Source organism: Clinocottus analis, unplaced genomic scaffold (genome assembly GCF_023055335.1).
Source record: "Clinocottus analis isolate CAN_PGR_092001 unplaced genomic scaffold, fCliAna1.0.p SCAF_14, whole genome shotgun sequence".
Classification (NCBI taxonomy): domain Eukaryota; kingdom Metazoa; phylum Chordata; class Actinopteri; order Perciformes; family Cottidae; genus Clinocottus; species Clinocottus analis.
In genome coordinates this window covers 3,244,730-3,269,721 of record NW_027175865.1, presented here as the reverse complement: position 1 = coordinate 3,269,721, position 24,992 = coordinate 3,244,730, and the positions used below count along the sequence as shown (strand labels likewise).

At 42.7% G+C, this 24,992-nt stretch overlaps 2 protein-coding genes across 2 annotated transcripts; both read left to right on the top strand.

The window, feature by feature from the left end:
- The first annotated feature begins 8,840 nt into the window (after positions 1-8,840).
- On the top strand, positions 8,841-16,109 carry zc3h12ab (zinc finger CCCH-type containing 12Ab). The gene is made up of 6 exons (XM_068575968.1): positions 8,841-8,874; positions 10,120-10,649; positions 12,814-12,953; positions 13,854-14,088; positions 14,185-14,285; positions 14,799-16,109. The coding sequence occupies exons 2-6, from the start codon at positions 10,138-10,140 to the stop codon at positions 15,764-15,766; spliced, it is 1,956 nt and encodes a 651-aa protein (XP_068432069.1). The 5' UTR covers positions 8,841-8,874; positions 10,120-10,137; the 3' UTR covers positions 15,767-16,109.
- A 2,361-nt stretch (positions 16,110-18,470) lies between these two features.
- Positions 18,471-21,249, top strand: smim13 (small integral membrane protein 13). Its single transcript, XM_068574954.1, has 2 exons — positions 18,471-18,998; positions 20,046-21,249. The coding sequence occupies exons 1-2, from the start codon at positions 18,923-18,925 to the stop codon at positions 20,234-20,236; spliced, it is 267 nt and encodes an 88-aa protein (XP_068431055.1). The 5' UTR covers positions 18,471-18,922; the 3' UTR covers positions 20,237-21,249.
- Positions 21,250-24,992: the final 3,743 nt, after the last annotated feature.

Sequence of the window (24,992 nt, the reverse complement as noted above, 5' to 3'; positions counted from 1 at the left end):
CATTTGCCCAGGTAGTGTTTAAGAAAATAAATTATGTGGGCAAATGAAGAGAAAACCTGAACAAAGGAAGTGATTGTTTAATCTTTCACTCCAAAACCACAAGTTTTCATTTGCTTCTGGGAAACAATTATACACACTATTTTCTATAATATCACTGTAAGACTGCAGCATTAAAGGAATAGTTCAAAATTTTGTGAAATACAATTTTTTCAAGTTACAGTTACACCTGTAACTGTACAATACATGTGAAGATACAGCCACAGACAAAACCAAAAGTACATAAAAGGTGGTGTACAAGTGTGTCATTATAGTTTTGCAAACTAATATTTGTTCCAATAAAAGTGAATTTCCTAAATTCTCACATTAAAATAACTGAACTTGGCTCAAAGATGGGCTCTGCATGCAGTGTAAAGGATAACCAAACTTACTCTAACTGCACTGTTTGATCTGTTCAATACCTTTACGATACCCACACATCTTTGTCTCTCTCTCTCTCTCTCCCTGCCATTCAAAATACAAGATAAGAGACTAGGAGCATGCAAAATAAAAGTTTATCTCTACGCTCCCTGTTATAGCAGCTTTCCCACAAGGGAGACGTTTGCCTGTTTGTCCTCGTCATGTCTGCAAGTAAGAGCTTTTCTTGTGAAACCTTGTGGAAATTGTCAGTTGAATAAATGCTGATTGAGCTCACCGGACTATAAATTAGCCAACAAACCAATTATGGGGATTCTTCTTCGTGTCTGGCTTCTCTCAATGTAAGTCAAACCTAACATTGTTAATGGTTTTGTGTTGTAATTTTGTCCCGCCATATCTCCCTATTCTGCATAAAATAAGGGGCTTCATCACATCACTCAGCTACATATTCAGCATTTTTTTTCACAGTTTTCCTGTTGTTTTTTTGCCTGTTGAACTATTGAAACTTTGCTTTCTTTCTGTTGGATTATTTAAATTAACAAGTATTATGTTTAATGTGTCTTCTTCCAACCAGAATGATCTCCTGCTCAAGCTCATCCATCGGTTTTAATGATAAGTCAACACTAAAACCCTCAATGTATAACCTGAACTGGATGAAGGATATACCGGAGAATACTTTAGTATCCGCTATCTCCATTCCAGGGACACATGAAAGTTTAACATCAAATGCAGGACCACTCATTAACTGTCAAATTTGGAGCTTAAAAGACCAACTTAATGCGGGAATACGGTATATTGATGTGAATGCTGGGATTTGGCTGTACAACCAAGAACATTTATACATCCAGAACAGATTCTGGATATTTTGGCAACCCATTCGATTGGAGGAAGTCATACAGATCATTTTAGATTTCATAAAAGATGGCACTGACACCGTGCTGTTGAGAGTGACACTATTTGCGTTGTACAAAAGAAAAGAAGAAGAACTGATGAAGCAACTGATGGACAAGTACAAAAATAAAATATGGACGAAGTCGTCGGTACCAAACATGCAACAGGCGAGGGGAAAGATTGTTTTCCTCCGAAGTAACTCGTCCATTCCTGGAACGGAAAACCGCGAATCCTTTTTCTTTAAAAAAAAAAAGCTCAACGATGTTGAAAGGAAAATAAAGCAACTCAAGTCAGATGTATGCGAACGTCACATTGTACTGACGGACATTTCAGCATCAACATTTGAAAGTCCTAAAACTTTGGCCAAAGACGTGAACAAGCAGCTTTACGACTTTGTGGTGGAGCACGAGAAAAGCTCCTTGAACCGCGGCTGCTTCGGTGTTGTGAGCATGAGCTTCCCCGGTGCTGACCTCATCAAAAAGATCTCTAGACTCAAAACATGCAGTTGTGCTTCATCTGGACACGCTGCTGCACCAAAGACTCCAGCAGAACCAGAACCTGTTACAGAACCGACATCTGAACCAACAACTGAACCTGTTACAGAACAAACAACTGAACCTGTTACAGAACCAACAACTGAACCAACATCTGAACCTGTTACAGAACCAACAACTGAACCTGTTACAGAACCAACAACTGAACCAACATCTGAACCTGTTACAGAACCAACATCTGAACCAACAACTGAACCTGTTACAGAACAAACAACTGAACCTGTTACAGAACCAACAACTGAACCTGTTACAGAACCAACATCTGAACCAACAACTGAACCTGTTACAGAACCAACATCTGAAATTGTTACAGAACCAACATCTGAACCTGTTACAGAACCAACAACTGAACCTGTTACAGAACCAATAACTGAACCAACAACTGAACCTGTTACAGAACCAACATCTGAACCAACAACTGAACCTGTTACAGAACCAACATCTGAACCTGTTACAGAACCAACAACTGAACCTGTTACAGAACCAATAACTGAACCAACATCTGAACCTGTTACAGAACCAACAACTGAACCAACAACTGAACCTGTTACAGAACCAACAACTGAACATGTTACAGAACCAACATCTGAACCAACAACTGAACCTGTTACAGAACCAACATCTGAACCAACAACTGAACCTGTTACAGAACCAACAACTGAACCTGTTACAGAACCAACATCTGAACCTGTTACAGAACCAACAACTGAACCTGTTACAGAACCAACAACTGAACTTGTTACAGAACCAACATCTGAACCTACAACTGAACCTGTTACAGAACAAACAACTGAACCTGTTACAGAACCAACAACTGAACCAACAACTGAACCTGTTACAGAACCAACAACTGAACCTGTTACAGAACCAACAACTGAACCAACAACTGAACCTGTTACAGAACAAACAACTGAACCTGTTACAGAACCAACAACTGAACCAACAACTGAAATTGTTACAGAACCAACAACTGAACCTGTTACAGAACCAACAACTGAACCAACAACTGAACCTGTTACAGAACCAACAACTGAACCTGTTACAGAACCAATAACTGAACCAACAACTGAACCTGTTACAGAACCAACAACTGAACCTATTATAGAACCAACAACTGAACCAACAACTGAACCTGTTACAGAACCAACAACTGAACCTGTTACAGAACCAACAACTGAAATTGTTACAGAACCAACAACTGAACCAACAACTGAACCTGTTACAGAACCAACATCTGAACCTGTTACAGAACCAACAACTGAAATTGTTACAGAACCAACAACTGAAATTGTTACAGAACCAACATCTGAACCTGTTAAAGAACCAACAACTGAACCTGTTACAGAACCAATAACTGAACCTGTTAAAGAACCAACAACTGAACCTGTTACAGAACCAACATCTGAACCTGTTAAAGAACCAACAACTGAACCTGTTACAGAACCAACATCTGAACCAACAACTGAACCTGTTACAGAACCAACAACTGAAATTGTTACAGAACCAACGTCTGAACCTGTTACAGAACCAACAACTGAACCTGTTACAGAACCAACATCTGAACCAACAACTGAACCTGTTACAGAACAAACAACTGAACCTGTTAGAGAACCAACAACTGAAATTGTTACAGAACCAACATCTGAACCTGTTACAGAACCAACATCTGAACCTGTTACAGAACCAACAACTGAAATTGTTACAGAACCAACATCTGAACCTGTTACAGAACCAACAACTGAACCTGTTACAGAACCAACAACTGAAATTGTTACAGAACCAACAACTGAAATTGTTACAGAACCAACATCTGAACCTGTTACAGAACCAACATCTGAACCTGTTACAGAACCAACAACTGAACCAACAACTGAACCTGTTACAGAACCAACAACTGAAATTGTTACAGAACCAACATCTGAACCTGTTACAGAACCAACAACTGAACCTGTTACAGAACCAACAACTGAAATTGTTACAGAACCAACATCTGAACCTGTTACAGAACCAACAACTGAACCTGTTACAGAACCAACAACTGAAATTGTTACAGAACCAACATCTGAACCTGTTACAGAACCAACAACTGAACCTGTTACAGAACCAACAACTGAACCTGTTACAGAACCAACAACTGAACCAACAACTGAATCTGTTACAGAACCAACAACTGAACCTGTTACAGAACCAACAACTGAAATTGTTACAGAACCAACATCTGAACCTGTTACAGAACCAACAACTGAACCTGTTACAGAACCAACAACTGAACCTGTTACAGAACCAACATCTGAACCAACAACTGAACCTGTTACAGAACCAACATCTGAACCTGTTACAGAACCAACAACTGAACCTGTTACAGAACCAACATCTGAACCTGTTACAGAACCAACAACTGAACCTGTTACAGAACCAACATCTGAACCTGTTACAGAACCAACAACTGACATTGTTACAGAACAAACAACTGAACCTATTACAGAACCAACAACTGAACCTGTTACAGAACCAACATCTGAACCAACAACTGAACCTGTTACAGAACCAACAACTGAAATTGTTACAGAACCAACATCTGAACCAACAACTGAGCCTGTTACAGAACCAACATCTGAACCTGTTACAGAACCAACATCTGAACCAACAACTGAACCTGTTACAGAACCAACAACTGAAATTGTTACAGAACCAACATCTGAACCTGTTACAGAACCAACAACTGAACCTGTTACAGGACCAACATCTGAACCTGTTACAGAACCAACATCTGAACCAACAACTGAACATGTTACAGAACCAACAACTGAAATTGTTACAGAACCAACATCTGAACCTGTTACAGAACCAACGACTGAACCTGTTACAGAACCAACAACTGAACCTGTTACAGAACCAACAACTGAAATTGTTACAGAACCAACATCTGAACCTGTTACAGAACCAACATCTGAACCTGTTACAGAACCAACATCTGAACCAACAACTGAACCTGTTACAGAACCAACAACTGAACCTGTTACAGAACCAACAACTGAAATTGTTACAGAACCAACAACTGAACCTGTTACAGAACCAACATCTGAACCTGTTACAGAACCAACATCTGAACCAACAACTGAACCTGTTACAGAACCAACAACTGAACCTGTTACAGAACCAACATCTGAACCTGTTACAGAACCAACAACTGAAATTGTTACAGAACCAACATCTGAACCTGTTACAGAACCAACAACTGAAATTGTTACAGAACCAACATCTGAACCTGTTACAGAACCAACAACTGAACCTGTTACAGAACCAACAACTGAAATTGTTACAGAACCAACATCTGAACCTGTTACAGAACCAACAACTGAACCTGTTACAGAACCAACAACTGAACCTGTTACAGAACCAACATCTGAACCTGTTACAGAACCAACATCTGAACCTGTTACAGAACCAACATCTGAACCAACAACTGAACCTGTTACAATACCAACAACTGAAATTGTTACAGAACCAACATCTGAACCTGTTACAGAACCAACGACTGAACCTGTTACAGAACCAACAACTGAACCTGTTACAGAACCAACAACTGAAATTGTTACAGAACCAACATCTGAACCTGTTACAGAACCAACATCTGAACCTGTTACAGAACCAACATCTGAACCAACAACTGAACCTGTTACAGAACCAACAACTGAACCTGTTACAGAACCAACAACTGAAATTGTTACAGAACCAACAACTGAACCTGTTACAGAACCAACATCTGAACCTGTTACAGAACCAACATCTGAACCAACAACTGAACCTGTTACAGAACCAACAACTGAACCTGTTACAGAACCAACAACTGAAATTGTTACAGAACCAACAACTGAACCTGTTACAGAACCAACATCTGAACCTGTTACAGAACCAACATCTGAACCAACAACTGAACCTGTTACAGAACCAACAACTGAACCTGTTACAGAACCAACAACTGAAATTGTTACAGAACCAACAACTGAACCTGTTACAGAACCAACATCTGAACCAACAACTGAACCTGTTACAGAACCAACAACTGAACCTGTTACAGAACCAACGTCTGAACCTGTTACAGAACCAACAACTGAAATTGTTACAGAACCAACATCTGAACCTGTTACAGAACCAACAACTGAACCTGTTACAGAACCAACAACTGAAATTGTTACAGAACCAACATCTGAACCTGTTACAGAACCAACATCTGAACCAACAACTGAACCTGTTACAGAACCAACAACTGAACCTGTTACAGAACCAACAACTGAAATTGTTGCAGAACCAACATCTGAACCTGTTACAGAACCAACAACTGAAATTGTTACAGAACCAACAACTGAACCTGTTACAGAACCAACATCTGAACCAACAACTGAACCTGTTACAGAACCAACAACTGAACCTGTTACAGAACCAACATCTGAACCTGTTACAGAACCAACAACTGAAATTGTTACAGAACCAACATCTGAACCTGTTACAGAACCAACAACTGAAATTGTTACAGAACCAACATCTGAACCTGTTACAGAACCAACAACTGAACCTGTTACAGAACCAACAACTGAAATTGTTACAGAACCAACATCTGAACCTGTTACAGAACCAACAACTGAACCTGTTACAGAACCAACAACTGAACCTGTTACAGAACCAACATCTGAACCTGTTACAGAACCAACATCTGAACCTGTTACAGAACCAACATCTGAACCAACAACTGAACCTGTTACAATACCAACAACTGAAATTGTTACAGAACCAACATCTGAACCTGTTACAAAACCAACAACTGAACCTGTTACAGAACCAACATCTGAACCAACAACTTCTGAGTCAGGCACCACAAATAAAGATGAGCACCCAGCGCAGCGTCACACTCCAGCAGCAGAACCGACGACCCGTCCAGCTGTGCTCCCTCACATCCCTCTGAGGAAAATAAAGCCCAAACCACGACAACAGTGGAGAAGGCGTAACTGTCATAGAGGGTAAATCCAGGAGGAAATCCAACATTAAAATACATAAATTAACATTATTTTCTTTAATTAATTTAATCTACAATGAATAGATACTACTTCATATTCACATCATAATATTTAATTATCATTTTAGGATTATTGGTACAATGACATCATCACAGCCAAAGTATGTAACCAGAATGACGCAATTTCGTTATTGTTAAACTGTTATACTTATAGAACATTCCTCAGTGACAACACTTTTGTTTCAGTGTGGCTCGTAGAACTTGTGTGATGCCTTTTTATTTTGAATTAATGGTGATTGGAGTTTTTCTAATCAATATAGTAACAAAACAATGACATGTAAACGTGAATATACTTTGCTTAGGAAGATAAGTCGGGCTGTGATTTCAACGATAACATGGACTCTGTAGTGTACTGTAAAGAAATAGCAACGTAATGCTGACGTCAAACTCAGCACTAGAATTTGTGTGATTTATGACAGACCTGAAGGATATGCGTACATATCGATATATCATATGTGTGTAAAATTCCTGAAGGGAAGAATGCTGAACTTTGAACACTTTGATCACTGAGCCTGTAATTTGGAGGAAAAAAATGTCTCTGGGAAAGCTATAAATCAACGGAGGGTTGTGAAGTTGTCTCTAGATAACATACTTCAAGAATATTTGTAATTGTGTATTCATGCAACCAACTAATGTCCTTTACTTATTAGAAACACTGCTCCACTGCGATTAAAAAGAATTGAACTCCAAATGTGACTGAAGCATAACTTCAGTATAAGTACTCATTCTGCAGAATGGCTTCTATTATCCTATGATCTTATATTATTCCGTTTTCATCATTATTGATCACATGTGTGAGTATTTTATTAGTTATTAATGTGGAGTTAATTTTCTTTGTATATCCCCTGGGTAGATTAGTAGTATAGTACTGCATGATATAATATATATTATTTTCAAATGGGCAAATCTTTACAAGTAATTTAATTTAATGTTGTTGTTGTTGTTTTTGTACTTTAACCAGGCTACTTTTACTTGCAACAGCATATTTCTACACTGGTATTGTTGGTTTTAGTCAAACAAATAAATGTTTTCCCCAACACTTCTGCTAAATGTATACATTGGAGTGGAGTGCCACCTAAACCCAAGTTTTTATTTAAGTAATAAAGGACTACAAAAAAGAGAGTAGTGATAGCAATACTGTAGTTGAATATTTGAATCACTGCTGCTTTTATCATCCTCTTATAAAACTACTACTACTACTACTACTACTACTACTACTCTTACCACTGCTACCGTGGTGGATTTTCCTTTTAATAATTTTACTAGTAGTATTAGATAGATAGATAGATAGATAGATAGATAGATAGATAGATAGATAGATAGATAGTATTACATATATATACCAGCTGTTTCTGTGACTTGATTGACTGGAACAAAATGTCATATTTGGACATTACCATTGATGTCTGTGTATTGAATTAATTACAATCTGTGTATCACATTCTGCATTACAAGTCAATGCACCTGTGCAGGCATCAAGAGTCTCTGCACTACTGGTCAGTTAATGCATCTTCCTAAATCTCCCAGGAACGAGTTAACTCACTTAGTTGTATTGTATGCCCTTGGGCTTCAATTGGGCAATTGCTACAGAACCCAAGTCAAACGTGTCACCCACTACTATCCCAATTCAGCCCAGTTAAATGGCGTTTACTGGTATCAACGTACAGGCCGGTCCCCGGTTCCTCATGGTCCTCGTTGGCGCGTGTTCCCGGAGCCAGCGAGCCGGACGAGCACGCAGGCAGCCCGGCTTCGTCGGCGCTGGCGGCTCGGCATACGTCACTCCTCGCGGGTCTTTTCGCCGCCTCGCTGTTTGGTGACGTCAACGGGAGGAACAACCCAACTTCCTTGTTTGAAGGGAGGCGTCATTTCAGCAGCGGCGCCGAGACGCATGGAGCTGTCGGCGGAGGGACACGCTCGGCCGCTCGTGTGAGGTTTTTACAGGTACGTTTTGGGTTTCTTGTCGTTGAGTCTGAACTGGAAATTGGAAACAGAAGCGGCGACTTTGTGAAACTTACGTTTCATTTACCACGAGATGAGCTCACCGGAGGTGGAAGAAGTCGCCCAGCAGATTACCTGAGTCAAAGTTTGGGTAAAGGTCCCGCGGCTTAATCTTAAAAAGTCACGCAGCCTGTCCTGCTTTCAGAATCATGTTTATTATACAATTAGACCATAAAGTAGAGCCGCATTTAACAGCGTAATATGTTGAGTAGCTTGTGAATTCATGAGTGGGAGTCTGGTGTCCTCTAATCGTAACCTATAATGCTTCCTTTTTAAAACTTGTACTATTAATCTGAATCTGTACTAATAACAGAAGTGATCAGACACATGCAGTTTGATGACTTCTCCTGGTTAATATTGAGCAGGAGAAAATGGAAATACTCGAGTAAAGTACAAGTACCTCAAACTTACTTTTCATCAGTGAGTTCTACAGTTCGTTCTTATTTTTTTTCATAGTAAGAGAAGCTCTGTTTATTTATTTATGTATCGTATTTTACATAAATTTAACCCTTGTCTCAGTTAAGGCAAAGATAGTATCAAGACTGCTATATAATACTATGATAATCTATGAGTCATTCATCACGCTGATACTTGTCTGGCCGGTAAAATCATTGGAAAGAGTTTTCTTTCTGGGTTTGGGACTGCTGATTGGACAAAACAAGACATAACAATGACTCAAGGAATCCAGAAAATAATATGCAGATTAATCCATAATGAAAATGATCTTTAGTTGCAGCCGTGACAATAAGTAATAATCTGATTAAATCCGATAAAGTTACACTTAAAAACAGAAAAGTAGCGAAGTCACTTTGAAAGAAACAAATATAGAACAGAGAGAAAAATGCAACCAATAATGTTCTGACACGATTGTTTGACTAATCGTTTCTGGTTTTAATAACAATTATTTTAATGAGTGGTGCATTAATAAAGCAATTATCTTATTGTTACAGCTAGTGAAGGTGCAGCTCATGTCAACTACCTTGCATGTACTCCTGGGTCACTTAATCCATAATAAAATAAAATGTATTTGATTTATAGTCTGTATTAACCTGGTATTTAAACACATGTAGTGGAGTAAAAAGTACCAAACCGTCTTTTAGTAGAAGCGTTATGAAAGGGAAATACTCTATTCAAGTACAGGTACCTTTAAATTGTACTCCAGTGCAGTAATAGTGTGTTTGTCCTCAGTAGGTGGAAACTGGAGAGATGAATGCTGATGTTGCTTTCTTCACATCTGTTCACCCGTGGGGTAAAATCTCCAACGCCACTCGTCTGAACCCCCCAGACTCTGACTCTTCTGCATGGAGCTCCCCTCCACCCCCCGCGGCTCCAAACTGCTCCCGCCCCTCCTCTGAGACGATGTACCCCAGCGAACCCGACCCCTGCCCGGGCCCCCAGCGCCTGGAGGCCCAGCTGGACTTGTTCCACAAGCTCGGCTACTCCACGGCTCAGGTTCTGGCCGTTCAGCAGATGTTCGGCCCCAACACGGACACGGACAAACTCCTCGGGGAGCTGGTCAGGATCGGGGCCGGCCGGGGGGCCGAGCAGGGGCCCGTGACCACGATCTCGGTGCTGGTGCCCAGAGGGGACGTCCGGGCCGAGGGCCCCACCATGCAGGTGCCTCTGACTGTGTCGTGTCCTCCGGGCAGAGAGGAGGGCGGCGAGGACGAGGACGCTCTGAGACCCGTCGTGATCGATGGAAGCAACGTGGCCATGAGGTGAGAAACTGATCTCTAGCTTCTGAAATGGGGCAATTCACTGCTTCTCTCTAGTTTACGTAATTCACTGCGGGACCGATTTGTCAATTTATCGACGAGTCGATTGACAAAGGAATCTGCTGCTGCTGTAATCTGTCTTTGAGTTTTTTCGGTTGGACGAAACAAGACATCAACAGCATTTTTCATTTTTGATTCCTCAGTTCTAATCATGATTATTTGCAGCTCTAATATAAATCTATGTGGCGTTTAGACAGTTGGTTTGCCGTTTGGTAATTTCCCAAAAGACGTGTAATATTTAATACAAATATTTGCATTTTGTTTCTTTGTTTTTTTAGACTAATTATCCATTATCCTCCGGGGAGGAGTAGAGTGCTTCTTTTTTTTGATTACGTAATGCTTGTGTGTTGTTGTTATTAGCAATTAAAGTTGATGTCATAATCTGTCCCACAGAAAACTATTCGTTTGTAATTAAATAATTATTTTGCGGTCGGTACAACCCCCGTGAGCACAGTCTCTTTTCCATGCTTCATCTGATAGGAGCGTCACCAGTGAAAGTCCCACGAGAAGCCTTTTGACTTTAATTTGGCCTGCAAGTCAGTCAGTGATTCATCGGTTAATTGGAGATCATCTTCCTCTTCTTTTGATGTGTATGTGGAGTCGTAAATCAAATCACGAATGGGCCAAATTCCGATCCATCCGACAGTCGTCAACATATTTCATGTCCTAACCACAGGTGTGACACTCGTGCCGCCTCTGCACCTGAGGTCACTCTGTGTGACAAACAGGTCACGAGCCCTCAGGAGGATCGGTGCGCGCTGCTGTCGCTCTTATTTGCATCGCGCATCGTTCAACATCGATTACTTCACACGGAGAGACGACGCACCAGTTTCGCAAACATTAAGTCAAATTTTCCCTAAATGGCGTTTTGCCGCCATTTAGACTTGTTTATGAGAAATAGGTGAAAGACCGCACACACACACACACACACACACTTTATTATCCAGCCCCAGTGAGGCACGCCCGTTCAGTCTCAGGCGCACCGTCGGCACACTGCTCTAGTATGCAAATTCGAGCGTATTTGAGCGCGTTCCTCAAAGACCAGCGCTTCTTATATGGGAAAACGTCATGTCAACAGGAACCGGCTCGACGGCATTTCACAGCCGAGCTCCCCTCAAAGCTTTCCTTGTTCCTCTCATTTGTCTTGGCTCTGACACTTCCAAAGACTTCCCGAGGGCTCCGAGCACTGCTGCACATTCAGAGTCGAGCTAAAGTAATGCGTGTATCCAACTATTCCCCAGAGGTAAATGATAAAGAAACTTTTTAAACCACCTCAAACACCAGGATCAATAGTTTGGGGGCATTTGTTTCTAACCTTCTGGGACGGGACAAGATGCGTGTAAAGGGTCAAAAAAGGGTCAAAAGACAAATGCTTCCTCTAGTTTGTGTGCCGTTATTGTGAAATCCTGGACAGTTTGACGTCATTTAATTTCTTCAGGCCGGAAAAAAAACAAAAAAACCCATTAACCATCACTCTTTGGTGAAGCTGCTTATTAGCTTTCCTTTGAGAGTCTTCACTAGCAACCTCACCGCGATAACGACGTTAGGAAGTCACTGCTCCCTCCAACTTTCTGTGAAACCACAACTTGTCGTCTTTTTCACAATTTGAACACAAAATGTGCAAATTAGTGAACTTGAGAGGCTGCTTCTGTCACCTCCGAGGTGAGCCAGGCTAGCTGTTTCCAGACTTTGTGCTAAGCTAAGCTAATTTGGGGGAGTCAAAGGTTTTACAAAGCAAGTTTATCTTAACTTCTTCTGTAATTCAAGCACTTGGAAGACATCATGTTGGGCTTTGAGAGCTTGTAACAGACACTTTCCCCACATTTCCTCACATGTAACAGGCCAAACAGATCGAATTATCAACAAGATAAACCGTTGTTCTTTAGCAGGTACATTGTGGGTTTGTTCTATTGTGATCCGCAAATTTAAATTGCAAATAGTGTGTGTGTGTGTGTGTGTGTGTGCGTGTGTCTGTGTGCGTATACTTGTTTGCGCTGTGGTGAATCAAAGAGGGGAATCATAAAGGGCTCCTCTGTGTTTGTTCTGAACCGGCTCTGTGACTCTTCAACGCTCTCTCGTCCCTGTGCTCCCTGTGTGACTCATTCAGCCACGGGAACAAGGAAGTTTTCTCTTGTCTGGGAATCCAGCTGGCGGTGAACTTCTTCGTGGACAGAGGCCACAGCGATATCACGGTGTTTGTTCCCTCGTGGAGGAAGGAGCAGCCCCGGCCAGATGTTCCCATCACAGGTAGGAGGACGGGAATACACGCCTTCAATGTTTCATACTTCCTTAATCGCCCCGGCGGTGTAGCTTACATAACTCGCGTGGCCGGTAATGAGGGCATCGAGCGTGCTGAGCGCAATGTTTTCACCTTGAGTCATCGTTGTGGCCCTGGAGACACCGAATGTTGCAGGAACGACAACAAAGGCGTCTTATCTCGCTCCACGTTACGTCCCCGTCACGATGGGAGCCCATCGTATCGTTATGCTCTTTTGTCATGATTAAAAAAAAAAAGTAGGTCGTTGTGTCTTTGAAATTCGAGGTGAAGATGTAAATGTTTGTCATCGTTCAAACAAATGAAGAGAGACCGTTTATTGTTTTATATCCCTGTAATAGATTTGCATTTTAGGCCTTTTCACATATTTGAATAGCTTGTGTTCTGGGAGGCCATAAAGGCTATTTTGCACTATTTTTTATGTGTTATAAAAAAATGAATGAAATGCAGGCTACCTTTTTTGAAATGTTCATAAACTTAAAAGCAGTGCGTGAGCAAGATTTTTGCTCTGATGCAACAGAGTGAGCTCCATTTCTCAAAATGGGAAATACCCCATGTAGGTTGCTTATCTCTCTCAACGCTCTAATTCTCTAGATGAGTTTTATCTGTAATCTAAATGCAGGGTTTTTCCATTTGTTTGCTATACAAATACATTCTGACAGCTTTTGATTAACCGACATCTGGAAGCTGCGACAGACATCACGCCGCTGGTTTGCTTCATGAAGATAAACCAAATCCTCTGAATTGTTTTATTGCAGGATGCGCTTTCAGGATCTTTTTGTTAATATCTAAGTAGGTCAAATCTGTCCGCTGATGAATAGTGGTTTCCAGTAAATGCAAGTTTAACTTGTGCGTTCCTGTTTGGTTTACAGATCAGCACATCCTGCGAGACCTGGAGAGGAGGAAGATACTCGTGTTCACACCGTCGAGACGCGTCGCGGGCAAGCGGGTGGTCTGTAACGACGACTGCTTCATCGTCAAGCTGGGCTACGAGTCTGACGGCGTCGTCGTGTCCAACGACATGTACCGGGACCTGCAGGGAGAGAAGCCGGAGTGGAAACGCTTCATCGAGGACAGGCTGCTCATGTACTCCTTCGTCAATAACAAGTGAGTTCTGCCTTCCTGATACAGAGGCTTCCCTCGCTGTGTGTGTGTGTGAAGTTGTAGTTTTCGGCTAATGTTTGAACTTCACCCACAACACAGGTTCATGCCTCCCGATGATCCTCTGGGCCGCCACGGGCCGACCCTGGAGAACTTCCTGCGAAGGTTTCCAAAGACTGCGAAGAAACAGCCATGTCCTTATGGTGAGAGAACATCTTAACACGCTTTTAGCTAATATAGTGTATGTATGAATGTATGCCGGCACGCTAAAGTAACACTGTGAACATTATAAACATTATCGTTACTAAACTATACAACAATATATGCAAGCATTGTCATTGTGAGAATGTTAGCATGCTACCAGTAGCATTTTGACAACAGGAAGACGTATGCTTGTAGGCTAACAGCTAGTTAGCATCCCACTGGTTCCCTCAACAATTGTATTGGATTTTGGATTCTTGCAGAAGCTCTGTAGCAAACACAAGAAAACAGGTATTGTTGTAAAACAGCTAAGTTTTGACTTAGTAATTTGTAACTTCATTAATTATTCTTTTTTTTTAAATCTTGTAAAAAAGCTAAACATTATTGTTAGCAGGCTAACGTTAGCTTGTAGCTCAAAGTGCCGCTGTGTCGTCATCACAGAGCGTCTGTAAGCACCTAGTTTGGCATGAAAATGATCAGCGCTGCTAAAATCTTGCGCCTTCTTCTTCTTCCAGGAAAGAAATGTACTTACGGAATCAAATGCAAATTCCACCATCCCGAGCGAGCCAAACAGTCCAACCGTCTGGTTGCAGATGAGCTTCGGGAGAACGCCAAGCACCCGTCACAGTCCCCAGCTCGCTCCAGTCCCGTGCCGGGACAGAGCCTCTCGCTGCTGGCGGACATGGCAAAGAAACTGACTCTGGGACACGAGAACGGCTCCTCGAAGAGAGACCATAAACACGAACAGCTGAAGGCTAGTCACCAGTCCAGCAAGAGGGCCGCCCCTAGAAAGGAGAAGACCGGCCAGACCCCGTCTTCTGACCACGGCTCAGGGCGGCATAGTGGCTCTCAGGAGCACCTGGACTCTGGGTTAGGCTCCATAGACAGTCAGACAATGGAGGCTTCTTGGAGTGTGTGTGACCCCCAGTATGGGCCCACGTACAGGAGCTCCCAGCAGACCCACAGTGTGAGACAACAGTACTGCCCTCCGTGCAGCTGCTGCTCACATGGCCCTCCATCTCGGGGGACGACCGCGCCAGCTTTCCAGCACCCCAACCAGCATTACAGCCTCGGGCTCGTCAGCAGCCAGAGCGCTGATGTGCATCCTTACCCGCCTCACTACCCCAGCTACGGCGCTTACTCAGTCGGCGCGTCTGCGTACAGTCAGCCGTCAGACTTCCAGCGCAGCAGAGTCCACGGCCACCAGCACCAGCAGCGGCGGCAGCCCTGGTCCGATCCGTACGGGGCTCATCCCCCAGGGGTCCACAGCCTGCCGGGGGAGCGCTCTCAATGGGAGCCTTCTCCTCCTCCTCAGAGAAGGAGGAGGACGAGTCCAGGAGACGACGAGAGAGAGGTCGTCCGCAAGAAGCTGCTCGCTATCTTCAGCGTCCAATTGGTGGACGCGGCCATGGACTCGTTTCCTCAGCTGATGGATCCACAGATGCTGGTTGCTGAGATCCTCAAGCTGCAGAGTCAGAGATGAGGCAATGTCCAGCCGGTGGTTTGAACCCGCGTCTTTCAGTGGAAAGACCCAGAAGATAAACATGAGTTTGTGTATTTGACGTATTGTGGTATCCACCGTGATGTATTTGAGTGCCTTATTTTAAACGGTTACATTGGAAGTTGCCTCAGTGAACTGGATAAAATAAGAGGACGTATGTGGTTGATACAAATTGTATCTTTATTTAAAAATGTAAAAGGGAATAAAAAAGGGTACCACTCTGTTACGGTACACTCAGAATCCACATTACTTGGTTCACCTGTCTTTTTGTGTCATATTGGCACTGTGCACGTTCATGCTTTTACTACAAGTGTAGAGGGTTAAAAGTGTCATGATGGAAAGTTATTGCTTGTGATTATTAGGAGCAATATTTTCCATTTTAAATAAATAAATCTAATTTTATATTCCCAGTTTTTATTTCTGTGTGTTCGTGTCACTTTGTCATGTTCGCCCCACGAGAGCACTTATTTGCTGTTCTTGTATTTTATGTTTGTAGAATTTGTTCGTGACGTAAATAATGATGTTGCAGTAACTGTTAAGCGATTTGGGATTAAGAGGTTTTATGGGACAATTTAACAAAATGTTTTTCATTTCATTTGTTTCAAGGCAAATTTAGCAACAAAGAATATGTGGAGCAATACACATTAACCTGCCATGGTGGTTGATGGCAAACTATTTGTTAACTGTGCAGTCCTTAACTGGAGTCTTGTCCACACAAGTAGATCATTTTCATCACACCCAAAATCTACAATTACGAAATGTATTCATGCCTGAAGCGTATGTTGTGCCTAGTGCGGCAACCATAACAATTATTTCCTGACAAAGCAATTGAGTGCTCGCACCACAAAAGGTCGGATAGTGGTGATAAATGACTTTAAGCCCACGGAGACGTCTTTAAGTCTATTTTTCTTTCGCATTCATTCGGGAGTATAACCGGAGCTACATTCAATTGAAATAGATCCCTTCACATCCGACACACTGGCCCTTTAAGTAGAAAACAAATACCATGAATTTGCATGCAAGCACAGTGAGTAAATGTACTTGACAGACAAGGATTTATGCAAAACAGGTTTGTTGTCTTTGCAGCACTGATGTGTTCTGTAAAACTTCTTTGAAACATGGGGTCATCAGTGCAAGTTTAAACAAAAGTACGAGGAACGCTGAGCAGTTATGAAAAACAAATGAAATAAGGTCAAATGAGTTTGCAGGAGAATCAGATACTGATCAGACTATAAGAATATTAATAGAGTGCATTACGAGGAAGCTCGTGTACAAGAGCCAGAACGTGGATGAAACAAATGTTTTTAAAGATTACAAAGCAACATGTAGTTACAGTGGAAATATATATATTAAGAAAGAAAAGATAGGATAAGAGGGCCACAGAAACATGCACTTTTAACTTGTTAAATAAAAATGTATGAGTGCATATAGGCCTATGTAAAGATTGAAACACGATGGCATTCATTTCAAGTGAAAATGAACTTCTTTCACTGAAATGGAACCGAGGAAACCACCTGCGTTTAACCTCATTGTGGTTCCAGCTGATCTTTGTGGAGATTTGAATCTTTCGCTGGTTTTAAAACAGAGAAAAGACACCTCTAGGCTTTCAGTAGTAATCTGGGCTGGACTCACATGCCTTGACTAGATAAACTAACTTCTAATTACACAATGTGGAAAATGGCATCCTGAAGAGTGACCTGGGCTTTTGCTAAGCTGTAGGCTGTAGCATAATATGCAAATACTGAGATTGCTTCACCTGGAAGGAGACACTCCACTGCAGAAGCACACGTGTCCTGACTTGCCGTTCTTCGAGTTCAGAAGCGCAACGAGAGGTAATGACATGAACCTGAAAACACTGGATTTACACTGACTGGTACATCTTATCAAATAAAGTCATCCCTGCTTCCTGTCACTCGTCACAAGTGTTGTTTCCCTGGTTGCACTCAGTACTGTACTTAAGTATAAATATATATGCATCTTGACAGTATTGTACTTTAATCAAGTGTCCTGACCTGATCATGAGAAGACAAGCAAACCTTTAGTTGCTAATACGTCTGAAAGGTCAGAATACAGGAAATTCTGACCTGTATTGTGATGTTTTACTGAGAAACTAGTCAACGCGTTACAGATGTTTGACAATGTCGCCTCCTGCTGGATTTCTTTTTCACAAACGCAACAGTTATAGCATTTTATAGTAACTTTGATATGTGAAGAACTTTGTGTTGCCTCGCTGTTGAAATGTACCACACAGATAAACGTTTCGTGCTTAAGATTTTAGTTATTTATGTGTTTATTATTATTATTATTTAATCTTATCTACCTCTTTGAGTGCATTTATGTTGCATGTATGACGTTGATGCTGTAGTGCAAACATTCCGTATTGCATCTATTTATCAAAAGGCAGATGTAGTATTTGCAAGTCAGAGATGTATTTGTTAAAAAATAAGAAATATAATGGCTACAGTTCCTAATAAAATGGTTTCAATCCTTTATGAAACGTGTCCTCTGTAGGATAAGAGTGTGATTTACATTTTTTTCAAAGCACAGTTCGGCAGTCAATGAGTATATATTGTTCATTATGTATATTACTCTGAACATTACTGCTGTTTTACCCTCTTGTTCCAAGGAGAAGAGCGCACTCCATTACCCAGGATTCAAACGGAACTCGCGCATGCGCAGTCCGACTCGGTTTCGTGACGCTGAATGTGTTGTCTTAACCCAGTTACTGGGTCTGCTGCTCCGTCTCTGTCATAACTACCAAATACACGTTGCAGTTATGTAGCGAGCAGGAGGAGCAGCAGGAGGAGGAGGAGGACTTCCCCCCGCGGTGACGAGCCGACGTGAGCTCACGTCACCGCTCCGGTCCGTCTGTGAAGCTACCGAGCTAACTGGCTAACTAGCTAACTAGCTGACTAGCTGACTAACTTAGCTCGCTGGCCCGAGGCGAGCCACCGAGCTGCTGTGCGATGTGCTGCCGTGTGTGTGTCTCTCTCGTCTGAGGCGAGCTGTCTTCACTCGACGCCAGCCAGCCAACACACTGTTGTTTTGTTCGTGTGTGTGTGTGTGTGTGTGAGAGAGAGAGAGTAAGAGAGAAGCAGAAACCAGCGCGGCGCCTCCGCATGCTGTCGTCCAGCTAAGATGTGGCAAAGCGTCGGGCTCACGCTGCTGGTCATCGTGGCCACGCTCGTCTGTGCGCTGCTCTTCATGCTGTTCGGTGAGTCCACGAGGAAAACATTCACGTAACGAGCTAGTTAACACACAGCTAGCTCCCTGAGCCATTTTGTGGCTGATTGAACGTGACTGTTTTCGTCAGTTGTTGTTGTTGTTGTTGTTGTTTTGGCACACAGACACACGCTTGCTAGCTTATCAGAGGCTTCATTGGCTGATAACTTTGCTGGACTCGGAAGGGAATTAGGACATGATCCAACGTAAATGTCCAGCTAGTCCTTGTCTGAGTGTATTAGGTGACTGGCAAGTTTCGATATCAGTGAGGAGTTTCTAATTTTATCCAGCGAGGAGGAGGAGCATAACCATGTCTGCTCCTCTTTCGCCTCCAGCACTGGTTGTGTTCCCATCTCTCCATGCTCCCTCTCACTGGACCTCACTGTCCTTTAACTGGGTTTACTGGCTGGACACACCCGATCCAGTTAATCCGGTGTAGGTGGAGCAAGTAGAGATATGAAATGTGGGCACCTTATGTAATAATCTATACATATGTGGGACTAACTTGAACTACTTTGCATCATGTTTGGTTGTTTCATCGATAACAATAAGGAGGCTGCCATCTTTGTTTGAATTAGGACAGTTTTGGGAAATGGGTGACACGTTTTGTTTATCGTGCAGTGGCCAGAATTTTTTTTTTCCTTTCATCCAGTTGGCTACAAGAGTTTTAGTTGAGTTTATTTGATAAAGACATCACATGAGGATTGTAACATGCATTCAATGCATAAATGACCAAATGCACGTAGGCTATAGGCTAATGCACAACCCCTGTCCATAGGAGGGCTTGTATAAATGCAATTAAAAGAAAATGGCTGCATCAACAGAACATACGCATAATACATCCACACAGTGCAAAATACAGTATTTGAAGATGTTTTAAATACTTTCATAACAGTGGGAAGTGTTAAACGGCATCTTGGAGAATATTTATTGATGCATGTTTACCTCTGTGACTAAATAGTTTGTGTGGTTTTAATAATGCCTTTATTACACTTGTAAATAACTCTTTTTCTTCTTCCCCCTCCTCTCCGCCCTTCAGGCTGGTATGTAGTCTGGCAGCTCTTCCTGTCCAAGTTCAAGTTCCTGCGTGAACTCGTCGGGGACGCCAGCACCCCTCCGGCCGAACCGCAGCCGTCCGAACCCACGAGCGAACGCACGGCCAGCGCCCCGACGCGTAATCGGCCCAGGACCGCACGCCAAAGAGTCGCCTCTCCGGAGATCACTTCATAGATCGTCTACCGTGTGTGTCCTCCACCTCACGACCCCAATCTCACCTGTCAGCCCTCTTACAAAACGTTGCGTGCGCGCTCATCGGGAGGTGTTTCCTCCCCCCGACCCCTGCGTGCTCTACACTACACAACTACACAAGTACTGTGTGTACACACGGCCCTCCTTCTCCTCCTCACCGAGACACTTTAAACTGCCCAGGCAGGTCGCCTGTTTTCAAAGGGAAAAGCCATTACTGTCACATGTTTAATCATGTCCGGAGTGGTGAGTCTGGTCCTCCTGTTTCCACGCTGCTTCCAGCCACCCGTCGTGGAGCGTGGGGACGCTCCACGACGCAAAAGAGAGATGCGTTAACTCTCTAACGCACATCTTGTTTTTTTTTTTAAAGAATGAAGTCCAACATACGGCAGATAAATGTAAAAAAAAAGAAGGAAAGAGCTCGTCTGCATCATTTCAACAAGAACTGAAGACAAACTGGCAATTTGTACAACTGACAATTGTATTTTTCTTTAACAGAAGTGAATGCGTGCGCTGCTGTTTTGTTCCACGAGGTGAACGGCCCAGTAGATAACGGCCAAAGCCTCCGAGACGAAGAGGTCTAATCACTTTGTTCCAGTTGTGTAAAATGTGACCTTTTTCATTTTTTCTTGCAACTTCTCCTTAGTTTTATAGATTTATACTTGAAGAGGAGACGGGAGAACGTTTCAAGGAAATGTTGGTGGATGATCCACCATGTTGGCTCGTCTCTAGGAGCAGTGGAGCGCACCTCCCCCGTGCCTCCGTCTGCACCGGTTTCGGTCAAGATGGCTTCCATTGTTTGTTTGTCACATGGCCTCCATGTTCTACAGGCTTAGTTTATCACTACGGGCCAAATCAATGCTGACCCAATCAATATGTATTATTCTCCCTCCAAGTAAAACTCATGTAACTGTTGCACCTTTTTATTTTTTAATCAGCAGTGATTTTATTTTCTTCAGTGGAGCTGTAGCTTCAAATAAATAACGCCATGAATATAATGAGTCTGTTTGTCTTTTTGGAAATGAGATTTCCGTGTTTAAATATTGGCAATACATTCCTTTTGTAATGCACGTGGAAAATACTTAATGAACTGCGTCGTTCTTTCGTGGAGGTATCCAGAGACATTCATATCCTAAAAACAATCAAATTTATCATTCTACACTCAAAGTCAATGCAAACATTTACATTTATAAGATATATAAGTACACATACAGACTATATAAATATACATACAGACTCTTCTCTCTCCTGCCATCAGGCAAACGCTACGAGAGTCTGAAGTCCAGAACCACGAAGCTGACAAACAGTTTCTATCTGCAGGCCATCAGGCTGGTGAACAGCTCCAGCTCACCCCCCCACCCCCCCTCCACAAAACACACACACACCACCAGCTCACCCCCCAAAACACACACACACACACACCACCAGCTCACATCCCCCACCCTCCAAAACACACGCACACACATCACTGAAATGAACTGTGAATGGCAGTTCAACCACCAGGGGGCGGTGTGGCGCTGCTGGAAACCAGCACGCTAACAAGCCATGAGGCTAAAGGGGAATGCTACGCTAGGTGGCTGAGCTACATGTCAGACCATTCTTATATTATGGTCTGTAGTCTGTTCAGTGTTTGTGTTAACGGATAAATCCTTTCACCTGAATCTGTTTTTTTGTTTTTGAGATCAAAACTAGTGAAACTAGACTTGTTTTCATCAGTGTTGGGTTCATGAAGTTGCTTAAATATTATTGAACCCATGTTTTTGTTTTGGGGTGGAAATCCTAGATGGGAGCAGATGCTTAAACCTCCCAAAATAAATAGATAACAAAAACGGGCGCGCTAACGTATGCTCTGACTCCTCTAACGGTCTCTGCGCCCTCTAAGCTCCGCTGGCTGATTGCCGCCATAAATGACTCCCCAACCCCCCCGAGAAGTCAATGCAGAGAGTTAATCTACTGTATGTATAATGTAATTTGAGATGTCGAGCTTTTAAAAGGCCCATTTGAGTCTTTGACGAGGCCTAATCCATTTCATCCCTGTGGGTCATTAGCTTATCCCTCAAAGTGCTCGTATCAACGCAGCGATCGGTTAGCGCACAACGCGCAGCACGCCGAGGCCTGAAGGACGACGTTGAGCTACATTATCCATGCGGACACTTTTTAAAGTTCAGATGTAGTTAATTTCCCCAGAGCTTGTGTGTGCTTTTTTTCATCTTCTATTTTTGTTTCTCCTTTTCTGCTTCAGTCAGCTCTTTTGAAAATCAAAGGATCATTTCACCCACAACTACAACAACAAAGCTCTCCACTCCATGCTGTTTTTACTTGAAATTTGCAGGGTTTTTTTATACCAAAAGCACAGCACTACTTAAGTTCTGATCTGTATTTTCTGCTACTTACAATACAACAAATGCATCAATAATTACAATCCAATAACATGTCATCCTGATCCGGGCCAATTCTCGCGAGGAGTACCTTTAATTTAGGTACTTCAGGTGTATTTTAACGACGAGGACTTTTACTTTCACTTGAGTATTTCCCTCTCCAGTACTTCATCCGCCAATGCAAGAAGCATACAACCTAATCCCACGCAAAGAAGACACACATCTCCATCCCTCTAGCTAATTAATACATTTCACTGTGGAGGCGGGTCGAATGTGACGATGCACTCCTCCCTCGTCTATTTGAAGAAGCCGCCCTTACGGTTGATTTACTATTTAGTTGATTTTTTTTTTTAAACAAGAAGGCTTCTTCTGGGTGAAGGAAACAAGGAGGCTTCTTCAGGGAGAAGGAAACAAGGAGGCTTTTTCATGGAGAAGGAAACAAGGAGGCTTCTTTAGGGTAAAGAAAACAAGGAGGCTTCTTCAGGGAGAAGGAAACAAGGAGGCTTCTTCAGGGAGAAGGAGACAAGGAGGCTTCTTCAAGGTGAAGGAAACAAGGACGCTTCTTTAGGGTAAAGGAAACAAGGAGGCTTCTTCAGGGAGAAGGAAACAAGGAGGCTTCTTCAAGGTGAAGGAAACAAGGAGGCTTCTTCAGGGAGAAGGAAACAAGGAGGCCGTGCTGTGAGCTACCAAGCTGTAATTTCAGAGCCTGCAAATACTTCACAGGAAATGGTTGTGGTGAACCAAGGAAATGACATAAGACTCTCCAGTGCTCCTTCTAACTCTCTCTTTCTTTCTTTCTTTCTCTCTCGCTATAGTATATATGTATATGTGTAGAAACAAACAGGTATTACACACTACCTCGCCGATGACCTTTGACCTGTGGGTTTTCTCACACAAACAGGTGAGCAGCCGACTCTGCCAAAACGTTCCACCTCAGCAGTCCTCTCCACGCACCTGTTGGCTGTCTCTCTCGTCCCGCGGCGAGACGGCGTCTCATCGGGGAGACAAACCGCTCCGGGGGGGATTCAGGAAAAAAAAGAAGAAATAAAAAAATACACACAAAAAAACGGCCTCAGCTCTCCACAGTACCTCACGATAAAAACTGTGGTGAACCCAAAGGCGGAGATTTATGAGATGTTTGGCTCACTGCCCCACAGTGACATACACACACACACACACACACACACACACACACACACGCACACACACACACATGACTAAGTGGGGTCCACGAGAGCTGCCAGGTCTAGAATAAGTTGTGCTTGTTTTTTTGCTTTAAAAAGATGGAGGTCCTGCATTCACAATGTCACTCAAGTACAAAAGTACTCATTATGCAGAAAGGGCCATTTCTGATAATATATATGTTCCTGGATTATAGTCATTATTGGATTAATGTGTCCGTCACTTTCATTGTGGGATAAAAATAATCGGCCTAAAAAGCATTCCTGCGTCAGTCGTCGCTGCTCTGAAACAAGTTTGTAAAGCGGACTCGACGTCTCCTGATTTACAGTCTCTGTCTGCACGTTGTGTTTATTTCCTTTACTTTAAAGTCATTGCAAATTCCTTTCTCCCTCATCTCCCCGGAGAGCTGCAAAGTGGGACGCAGCGAACAATAAAAAGCAGTCGGGTATAGTGGCGGCGTTTTTATTTATTTATTTTCTAATGAGGTTTTTGTGATTGGGGGCTGAAGTCTCGCTGCGGTCGCCTCTTCTTCACGCAATCAATCTGTCTGTAAAGCCTCCTCTTCTCCTCAGAGGGAGAGAGGCCAGAGAGCTCAGGGCGTAATGAAAGAGAGGCAAGTGCTTTTCTTAAAAGTTGTATCGCAGAAGTTGCTGTGGCTGCACCGCCTCCTCCCCTCCGGCATCCGCACTTTACGTTCCCAAGAGCCCGGCTGTGTGCTTCTGATCGGTCCTCTCCACTTTGAGGCGGAGAGAAAGCGTGGTCGCAGCTGATGGAGGTCACTCTGGAGAACGAGTGTTCTCACGGTCCAGAGGACGGCGTCCTTCTCTCGCCCTCGTTATCCTCCGCGTGTCGTGTCCAATGTTCCCCCAAGCAAAAGGGAAGAATTATTTTTTTGACACAGGCGCTTGTTTTTCTGAGCCTCTTCTTCTTCTTCTTCTTCTTAAAAAAAAAATACCCTTGTGACCGTGTGCACAAAAAAAAGAAGAAAAGCTTTCAGCTAGGAAAAGTTTTCTTTTAGGAAGGCTGCATCGAAGCACCCAAACCAAACCTTCTGAAATAATATTACCCTATATATATATATATATATATATATATATATATATATATATATATATATAAAAGACATTGAGACTTAGGCCACTTTACACGCTTTTCAAGATGGCATTTTGAAGCTAGCGTTT

Excerpts from the sequence above, each read along its gene's own strand:
- zc3h12ab (XM_068575968.1), top strand. The coding sequence starts at position 10,138 with ATGAATGCTGATGTTGCTTTCTTCACATCTGTTCACCCGTGGGGTAAA. Across the intron at positions 14,089-14,184 it reads TACTCCTTCGTCAATAACAA|GTTCATGCCTCCCGATGATC; the intron begins GTGAGTTCTGCC and ends CCCACAACACAG. Across the intron at positions 14,286-14,798 it reads GAAACAGCCATGTCCTTATG|GAAAGAAATGTACTTACGGA; the intron begins GTGAGAGAACAT and ends TTCTTCTTCCAG.
- smim13 (XM_068574954.1), top strand. The coding sequence starts at position 18,923 with ATGTGGCAAAGCGTCGGGCTCACGCTGCTGGTCATCGTGGCCACGCTC. Across the intron at positions 18,999-20,045 it reads GCTGCTCTTCATGCTGTTCG|GCTGGTATGTAGTCTGGCAG; the intron begins GTGAGTCCACGA and ends TCCGCCCTTCAG.